At 44.0% G+C, this 10,000-nt stretch overlaps 1 protein-coding gene across 1 annotated transcript in view; it reads right to left on the reverse strand.

Moving 5' to 3' along the window:
* Positions 1–10,000, reverse strand: part of wipf3 (WAS/WASL interacting protein family member 3) — a 30,728-nt gene that overhangs the window by 12,857 nt on the left and 7,871 nt on the right. Inside the window, exons 3-4 of the mRNA XM_082961362.1 lie at positions 9,748–9,844; positions 4,189–4,324 (exon numbers count right to left, since the gene is read on the reverse strand). Of these exons, the coding sequence (XP_082817488.1) occupies positions 4,189–4,324; positions 9,748–9,822 (211 nt within the window). The 5' untranslated portion in view covers positions 9,823–9,844. The remainder of the gene's footprint in view (positions 1–4,188; positions 4,325–9,747; positions 9,845–10,000) is intronic.

Raw genomic sequence — 10,000 nt, forward strand, 5'->3', positions numbered from 1 at the left:
CATGTGTTTCCCCTTGTGTTTCACCATGTGTTTCCCCTTGTGTTTCACCATGTGTTTCCCCTTGTGTTTCACCATGTGTTTCCCCTTGTGTTTCACCATGTGTTTCCCCTTGTGTTTCACCATGTGTTTCCCCTTGTGTTTCCCAATGTGTTTCCCAATGTGTTTCACCATGTGTTTCACCATGTGTTTCACCATGTGTTTCACCATGTGTTTCCCCATGTGTTTCCCAATGTGTTTCACCATGTGTTTCACCATGTGTTTCCCAATGTGTTTCCCCATGTGTTTCCCCATGTGTTTCCCCTTGTGTTTCCCAATGTGTTTCTCTATGTGTTTCACCATGTGTTTCACCATGTGTTTCACCATGTGTTTCACCATGTGTTTCCCCTTGTGTTTCCCCATGTGTTTCACCATGTGTTTCCCCATGTGTTTCCCCTTGTGTTTCCCCATGTGTTTCCCCATGTGTTTCCCCTTGTGTTTCACCATGTGTTTCACCATGTGTTTCACCATGTGTTTCACCATGTGTTTCACCATGTGTTTCCCCTTGTGTTTCACCATGTGTTTCCCCTTGTGTTTCACCATGTGTTTCACCATGTGTTTCCCCTTGTGTTTCACCATGTGTTTCACCATGTGTTTCCCCTTGTGTTTCCCAATGTGTTTCCCAATGTGTTTCACCATGTGTTTCCCCTTGTGTTTCTCTATGTGTTTCCCCTTGTGTTTCCCCATGTGTTTCACCATGTGTTTCACCATGTGTTTCTCTATGTGTTTCCCCATGTGTTTCCCAATGTGTTTCACCATGTGTTTCACCATGTGTTTCCCCATGTGTTTCTCTATGTGTTTCTCTATGTGTTTCCCCATGTGTTTCACCATGTGTTTCCCCATGTGTTTCACCATGTGTTTCACCATGTGTTTCACCATGTGTTTCACCATGTGTTTCCCCATGTGTTTCCCCTTGTGTTTCACCATGTGTTTCCCCATGTGTTTCACCATGTGTTTCAACATGTGTTTCCCCATGTGTTTCTCTATGTGTTTCACTATGTGTTTCACCATGTGTTTCAACATGTGTTTCACCATGTGTTTCACCATGTGTTTCTCTATGTGTTTCACCATGTGTTTCCCAATGTGTTTCCCCATGTGTTTCTCTATGTGTTTCCCCATGTGTTTCCCCATGTGTTTCACCATGTGTTTCTCTATGTGTTTCCCCATGTGTTTCCCCATGTGTTTCCCTATGTGTTTCCCCATGTGTTTCCCCATGTGTTTCACCATGTGTTTCACCATGTGTTTCACCATGTGTTTCTCTATGTGTTTCCCCATGTGTTTCCCCTTGTGTTTCACCATGTGTTTCACCATGTGTTTCCCCATGTGTTTCCCCTTGTGTTTCACCATGTGTTTCCCCATGTGTTTCCCCTTGTGTTTCACCATGTGTTTCTCTATGTGTTTCAACATGTGTTTCACCATGTGTTTCACCATGTGTTTCACCATGTGTTTCCCCATGTGTTTCACCATGTGTTTCCCCATGTGTTTCACCATGTGTTTCCCCATGTGTTTCCCCATGTGTTTCTCCATGTGTTTCTCTATGTGTTTCTCTATGTGTTTCACCATGTGTTTCCCCATGTGTTTCCCCATGTGTTTCTCCATGTGTTTCTCTATGTGTTTCTCTATGTGTTTCACCATGTGTTTCCCCATGTGTTTCCCCTTGTGTTTCACCATGTGTTTCTCTATGTGTTTCACCATGTGTTTCACCATGTGTTTCACCATGTGTTTCCCCATGTGTTTCCCCTTGTGTTTCCCCATGTGTTTCACCATGTGTTTCCCCTTGTGTTTCACCATGTGTTTCACCATGTGTTTCCCCTTGTGTTTCCCAATGTGTTTCACCATGTGTTTCACCATGTGTTTCCCAATGTGTTTCCCCATGTGTTTCCCCATGTGTTTCCCCTTGTGTTTCCCAATGTGTTTCTCTATGTGTTTCACCATGTGTTTCACCATGTGTTTCACCATGTGTTTCACCATGTGTTTCCCCTTGTGTTTCCCCATGTGTTTCACCATGTGTTTCCCCATGTGTTTCCCCTTGTGTTTCCCCATGTGTTTCCCCATGTGTTTCCCCTTGTGTTTCACCATGTGTTTCACCATGTGTTTCACCATGTGTTTCACCATGTGTTTCACCATGTGTTTCCCCTTGTGTTTCACCATGTGTTTCCCCTTGTGTTTCACCATGTGTTTCACCATGTGTTTCCCCTTGTGTTTCACCATGTGTTTCACCATGTGTTTCCCCTTGTGTTTCACCATGTGTTTCCCCTTGTGTTTCACCATGTGTTTCCCCTTGTGTTTCCCCTTGTGTTTCCCAATGTGTTTCCCAATGTGTTTCACCATGTGTTTCCCCTTGTGTTTCCCCATGTGTTTCACCATGTGTTTCACCATGTGTTTCTCTATGTGTTTCCCCATGTGTTTCCCAATGTGTTTCACCATGTGTTTCACCATGTGTTTCCCCATGTGTTTCTCTATGTGTTTCCCCATGTGTTTCACCATGTGTTTCCCCATGTGTTTCACCATGTGTTTCACCATGTGTTTCACCATGTGTTTCACCATGTGTTTCCCCATGTGTTTCCCCTTGTGTTTCACCATGTGTTTCCCCATGTGTTTCACCATGTGTTTCAACATGTGTTTCCCCATGTGTTTCTCTATGTGTTTCACTATGTGTTTCATCATGTGTTTCAACATGTGTTTCACCATGTGTTTCACCATGTGTTTCTCTATGTGTTTCACCATGTGTTTCCCAATGTGTTTCCCCATTTGTTTCTCTATGTGTTTCCCCATGTGTTTCCCCATGTGTTTCACCATGTGTTTCTCTATGTGTTTCCCCATGTGTTTCCCCATGTGTTTCTCTATGTGTTTCCCCATGTGTTTCCCCATGTGTTTCACCATGTGTTTCACCATGTGTTTCACCATGTGTTTCTCTATGTGTTTCCCCATGTGTTTCCCCTTGTGTTTCACCATGTGTTTCACCATGTGTTTCCCCATGTGTTTCCCCTTGTGTTTCACCATGTGTTTCCCCATGTGTTTCCCCTTGTGTTTCACCATGTGTTTCTCTATGTGTTTCAACATGTGTTTCACCATGTGTTTCACCATGTGTTTCACCATGTGTTTCCCCATGTGTTTCACCATGTGTTTCCCCATGTGTTTCACCATGTGTTTCCCCATGTGTTTCCCCATGTGTTTCTCCATGTGTTTCTCTATGTGTTTCTCTATGTGTTTCACCATGTGTTTCCCCATGTGTTTCCCCATGTGTTTCTCCATGTGTTTCTCTATGTGTTTCTCTATGTGTTTCACCATGTGTTTCCCCATGTGTTTCCCCTTGTGTTTCACCATGTGTTTCTCTATGTGTTTCACCATGTGTTTCACCATGTGTTTCACCATGTGTTTCCCCATGTGTTTCCCCTTGTGTTTCCCCATGTGTTTCACCATGTGTTTCCCCTTGTGTTTCACCATGTGTTTCACCATGTGTTTCCCCTTGTGTTTCCCCTTGTGTTTCCCCTTGTGTTTCCCCATGTGTTTCCCCATGTGTTTCCCCTTGTGTTTCCCCTTGTGTTTCCCACAGTAGTTTCCTGCTTTGTCTGTGTCCTTATCTGCTGCTGGGCATTCCTTCCTCAAGTGTGTGTTAATGTAGGGTGTGTGTGTGTGTGTGCGTGCGTGCGTGTGTGCGTGCGTGCCACCGTGAGTAACCTTGAGCTCAAATATAGACAGATAGATAGACAGAGTATAACTCTGAGAGATATCAGTGTGACCTTATCCACAGCTCTCTAAACTAACAGGACCGCTCTCTCTCTCTGCTCTACACCTCTCTACGATTCCATTCCTCTTTCTCTCTCCCTATCCCAAACAAACACACATTCTCTCTGTCTCTCCCATTCCCTCCCTGTCTCATTTTGTTCCCCATGACAGTGAGTCATAGACAGATATCCCTTGTGAGAATCAGTTAACAGTGAAACTCAGCTGAAATACCTTCTCTATCTGAGTCCTTTGGACTCTCTCTCAGCTATGTCAATTGGGGACTGGTTTAAAAGAGGTCAACGAGGATTTTTGTGAGGGGGGGATGTTTGAGGAGACAACGTGAAGGTAAGCGGGTAACGGTGTATGTGTGTGTGTGTGTGTGTGTGTGTGTGTGTGTGTGTGTGTGTGTGTGTGTGTACTCACTGTCGACAACTGGTGCGCTACGGTCATGGACCTGTAAAACCTTCTTTAACCTGGCTCCTTTCTGGATGTCTGCTAACAAGGCGTTCCTCCCTCCTCTTCCTCCAACACTCTGGAGACTAGGAGGGTCTGTCCGAGACTAGGGGAGAGAGAGAGAGACAAAACATATACATGATCAGCTATTAAAGACTACCAGAACCCACTGGATTCTCCAATTACATTGAACGAACTACAGGACAAAATACATACCCTCCAATCCAAAAAGGCCTGTGGTGTTGATGGTATCCGAAATGAAATGATGAAATATACAGACCACAAATTCCAATTGGCTATACTTAAACTCTTTAACATCATCCTCAGCTCTGGCATCTCCTCCAATATTTGGAACCAAAGACTGATCACCCAAATCCACAAAACTGGAGACAAATTTTACCCCAATAACTACCGTGGGATATGCATCAAGAGCAACCTTGAGAAAATCCTCTGCATTATCATTAACAGCAGACTTGTACATTTCCTCAGTGAAAACAATGTACTGAGCAAATGTCAAATCGGCTTTTTACCAAATTACCGTACGACAGACCACGTATTCACCCTGCACACCCTAACTGACAAACAAACAAACCAAAACAGAGGCAAATTATTCTCATGCTCTGTTGATTTCATACAACCTTTTGATTAAATTTGGCATGAGGGTCTGCTATACAAATTGATGGAAAGTGGTGTTGGGGGATAAACATACAACATTATAAAATCCATGTACACAAACAACAAGTGTGCGGTTAAAATTGGCAAAAAACGGGGCCTCCCGGGTGGCGCAGTGGTCTAAGGCACTGCATCGCAGTGCTAGCTGTGCCACCAGAGATTCTGGGTTAGAGCCCAGGCTCTGCCGCAGCCGGCCGTGACCAGGAGGCTCATGGGGCGACGCACAATTGGCACAGTGTTGTCCGGGTTAGGGAGGGTTTGGCCCGTAGGGATATCCATGTCTCATCGCGCACTAGCGACTCCCGTGGCGGGCCGGGCGCAGTGCACGCTGACCAGGTCGCTAGGTGTACGGTGTTTTCCTCCGACACATTGGTGCGGCTGCCTTCCGGGTTGGATGTGCGTTGTGTCAAGAAGCAGTTGGGTTGTGTTTCGGAGGACGCATGGCTCTCAACCTTCGCCTCTCCCGAGTCCGTACGGGAGTTGCAGCGACAAGACAAGATAGTAACTACTACTAATTGGATACCACAAAAAAAGGGGGTAAAAAAATTAAATAATAATAAAATAAAATAAAAAATGGGCAAAAAACACACACATTTCTTTCCACAGGGCCGTCCGGTGAGACAGGGATGCAGCTTAAGCCCTACCCACTTCAAAATATATATCAACAAATTGGCGGGGGCACTAGAACAATCTGCAGCACCCGGCCTCACCCTACTAGAATCTGAAGTCAAATGTCTACTGTTTGCTGATGATCTGGTGCTTCTGTCCCCAACCAAGGAGGGCCTACAGCAGCACCTAGGTCTTTTGCACAGATTCTGTCAGACCTGGGTCCTGACAGTAAATCTCAGTAAGACAAACATAAAGGTGTTCCAAAAAAGGTCCAGTTGCCAGGACCACAAATACAAATTCCATCTAGAAACCGTTGCCCTAGAGCACACAAAAAACGATACATACCTCGGCCTAAACATCAGCGCCACAGGTAACTTCCACAAAATTGTGAACGATCTGAGACAAGGCAAGAAGGGCCTTCTATGCCATCAAAAGGAACTTAAAATTCAACATACAAATTAGGATCTGACTAAAAATACTTGAATCAGTTATAGAACCCATTGCCCTTTATGTTTGTGAGGTCTGGGGTCCGCTCACCAACCAAGAATTCACAAAATGGGACAAACACCAAATTGAGACTCTGCATGCAGAATTCTGCAAAATTATCCTCCATGTACAACGTAAAACACCAAATAATGCATGCAGAGCAGAATTAGGCAGATACCCGCTAATTATAAAAATCCAGAAAAGAGACATTAAATTCTACAACCACCTAAAAGGAAGCGATTCCAAAACCTTCCATAACAAAGCCATCACCTACAGAGAGATTAACCTGGATAAGAGTCCCCTAAGCAAGCTGGTCCTGGGGCTCTGTTCACAAACACAAACAGACCCCAGTCCCAAGACAGCAACATAATTAGACCTAACCAAATCATGAGAAAACAAAAAGATAATTACTTGACACATTGGAAAGAATTTACAAAAAAAACTGAGCAAATGCTATGGGGTGGCAGGTAGCCTAGTGGTTAGAGCGTTGGACTTGTTGCAAGATCAAATCCCTGAGCTGACAAGGTAAAAATCTGTTGTTCTGCCCCTGAACAAGGCAATTAACCCCCTGTTCCTAGGCTGTCATTGAAAATAAAAATGTGTTCTTAATTGACATGCCTAGTTAAATAAAGGTACAAATAATTTTAAGAAATTTGGCGCCCACCCTAGGGTACATAGTGGCAGAATACCTTACCACTGGGACTGACAAAAAATTAAGGAAAACGATGACTATGTACAGACTCAGTGAGAAAGGCCGCCGATGGCAGACTTGGCTCTCAGGAGAAGACAGGCTATGTGCAACACTGCCCACAAACTTTCGTGGAAACTGAGCTGCACTTCCTAACCTCCTGACAAATGTATGATCATATTAGGGATACATATTTCCCTCAGATTATACAGACCCACAAAGAATTCAGAAACAAATCCAATTTTGATAAACTCCCATATTTATTGGGTGAAATACCACAGTGTGCCATCACAGCAGCAAGATTTGTGACCACAAGAAAAGGGCAACCAGTGAAGAGCAAACATCATTGTAAATACAACCTATATTTATGCTAATTAATTTTACCTTTTGTACTATTGGCACATCATTACAACAGTGTATATAGACAATATGACATTCGAAATGTCTTTATTATTTTTGGAACATTTGTGAATGTAATGTTTACTGTTCATTTTTTATTGTTTATTTCACTTTTGTTTATTATCTACTTCACTTGCTTTTGGCAATGTTAACATATGTTTATCCAGGACAATAAAGCCCTGAGAGACAGTTCATACTGAAGGAATCTGTGGGAGGGAAACTGCGTGGGGCTCAGCAGATTACTGCTTATAAAGGAGGTTACGGTCTGTGGTGTGTGTGTGTGTGTGTGTGTGTGTGTGTGTGTGTGTGTGTGTGTGTGTGTGTGTGTGTGTGTGTGTGTGTGTGTGTGTGTGTGTGTGTGTGTGTGTGTGTGTGTTTCATTGCACTGTCATTCATTTGCAGCAGCAAGATTCACTGGACTTTACGCAAACTGGAAACCACATATCCTGAGGCTGCATTTATTGTAGCTGGGGATTTTAACAAAGCAAATCTGAGGACTAGGCTGCCGAAATTATATCAACATATTGACTTCTCCTACTTGCGCTACTAAGACTCTCGATCATTGCTATTCAAACTTCCGGGATGCTTACAAGGCCCTCCCCTGCCCTCCTTTCGGCAAATCTGACCACAATTCCATCTTGCTACTCCCATCTTGCTACTCCCATCCTATAGGCAGAAACTCAAAACATGAAGTTCCCGTGCTTCGTACTATTCAACGCTGGTCTGACCAATCGGAATCCACGCTTCAGGATTGTTTTGATCACGTGGACTGGGATATGTTCCGGGTAGTGTGCGACAATAACGCATACACGGATACGGTGACTGAGTTAATCAGGAAGTGTATTGTATTTACCCACTGTGACTATTAAAACCTACCCTAACCAGAAGCAGTGGATAAATGGTAGCATTTACTTGTGAGATATTACTGCACTGTCAGAGCTAGAAGCACAAACATTACACTACACCCGCAATAACATCTGCTAAACGCGAGTATGTGACCAACAACATTTGATTTGATTTGTGACCAGTGAAGAACAAACACCATTGTAAATACAACCCATATTTATGTTTATTTATTTTCCCTTTAGTACTTTAACTATTTTCACATTGTAACAACACTGTATATATACATAATATGACATTTGAAATGTTTTTATTATTTTGGAACTTTTGTGAGTGTAATGTTTACTGTACATTTTTTATTGTTTATTTCCCTTTTGCTTATTATTATTATCTATTTCACTTGCTTTGGCAATGTAAACATATGTTTCCCATGCCAATATAGCTCCTTAAATTCAAATTGAACTGAGAGAGAGAGAGAGAGAGAGAGAGAGAGAGATAGAAACAGAGAAATAGAGAGACAGAGAGAGAGAGAAAGGCAGCGAGAGAGAGAAAGACAGTGAGAGAGAGAGAGTGGAAGAGGGATAGAGAGGGTGGAAGAGGGATAGAGAGAGGGTGGAAGAGGGATAGAGAGAGTAGAAGAGGGACAGAGAGAGGGTGGAAGAGGGATAGAGAGAGTAGAAGAGGGACAGAGAGAGTAGAAGAGGGACAGAGAGAGGGTGGAAGAGGGATAGAGAGAGTAGAAGAGGGACAGAGAGAGTAGAAGAGGGATAGAGAGAGTAGAAGAGGGACAGAGAGAGTAGAAGAGGGACAGAGAGAGGGTGGAAGAGGGATAGAGAGAGTAGAAGAGGGACAGAGAGAGTAGAAGAGGGATAGAGAGAGTAGAAGAGGGACAGAGAGAGTAGAAGAGGGACAGAGAGAGTAGAAGAGGGACAGAGAGAGTAGAAGAGGGATAGAGAGAGTAGAAGAGGGACAGCGAGAGGGTGGAAGAGGGATAGAGAGAGTAGAAGAGGGATAGAGAGAGGGTGGAAGAGGGATAGAGAGAGAGTAGAAGAGGGACAGAGAGAGTAGAAGAGGGACAGAGAGAGTAGAAGAGGGACAGAGAGAGTAGAAGAGGGATAGAGAGAGTAGAAGAGGGACAGCGAGAGGGTGGAAGAGGGATAGAGAGAGTAGAAGAGGGATAGAGAGAGGGTGGAAGAGGTACAGAGAGGGTGGAAGAGGGATAGAGAGAGTGGATAAAAAAGAGGGGGGGTGGTAACAGTGTACAGTACAGTTAGTGATTAAGCTTACTGTCATCAGACGTTTCCTGACCAGGACAGTTTCTGAGGTTTTCCTGGTCAGGAAAACACTTAGCCTTAACAAGTACATTACAAAGGGACATATCTTTGTCAGTGTGAGGAATATCAAATTGACACCAGGTCAGAGATAGACACACTGACCTATATAGACATGCTTTGCCAGCCATCAAAGGAAATTTAACATGAGAACACTGAGAGCTTACTCTGTAAATATGACACCGGCATCCTATGCTGCCTGTTCTCTACCCTAGGTGTGTGTGTGTGTGTGTGTGTGTGTGTGTGTGTGTGTGTGTGTGTGTGTGTGTGTGTGTGTGTGTGTGTGTGTGTGTGTGTGTGTGTGTGTGTGTGTGTGTGTGTGTGTGTGTGTGTGTGTGTGTGTGTAACTGTACCTCTAATAAATAATGCAAAAAACAGACAGGTGGTTGACACATGGTGTGTGTGTGTGTGTGTGTGTGTGTGTGTGTGTGTGTGTGTGTGTGTGTGTGTGTGTGTGTGTGTGTGTGTGTGTGTGTGTGTGTGTGTGTGTGTGTATCTTACCTGTGGTGGGTGAGCAGTACAGGGTGGTGGAGGTGGGGGGGGTGCAGGGGGAGGAGGAGGAGGGGGTGCAGGCATGGCTGGCCACAGAATCTCTGGCCTGCAGAACACAAGAAATTAACAGAAAATTAGTGTCAAGGAATGAAGGAAAGGGATACGTTGTCCGTTTGGAATCAGGCCCATTACAGACGGAAACACTTTTCCCGTTTGGAATCAGGCCCATTACAGACGGAAACACTTTTCCCGTTTGGAATCA

The sequence above is a fragment of the Salmo salar genome, chromosome 14 (genome assembly GCF_965601325.2).
Source record: "Salmo salar chromosome 14, fSalSal1, whole genome shotgun sequence".
In the NCBI taxonomy this organism is placed as follows: Eukaryota; Metazoa; Chordata; class Actinopteri; order Salmoniformes; family Salmonidae; genus Salmo; species Salmo salar.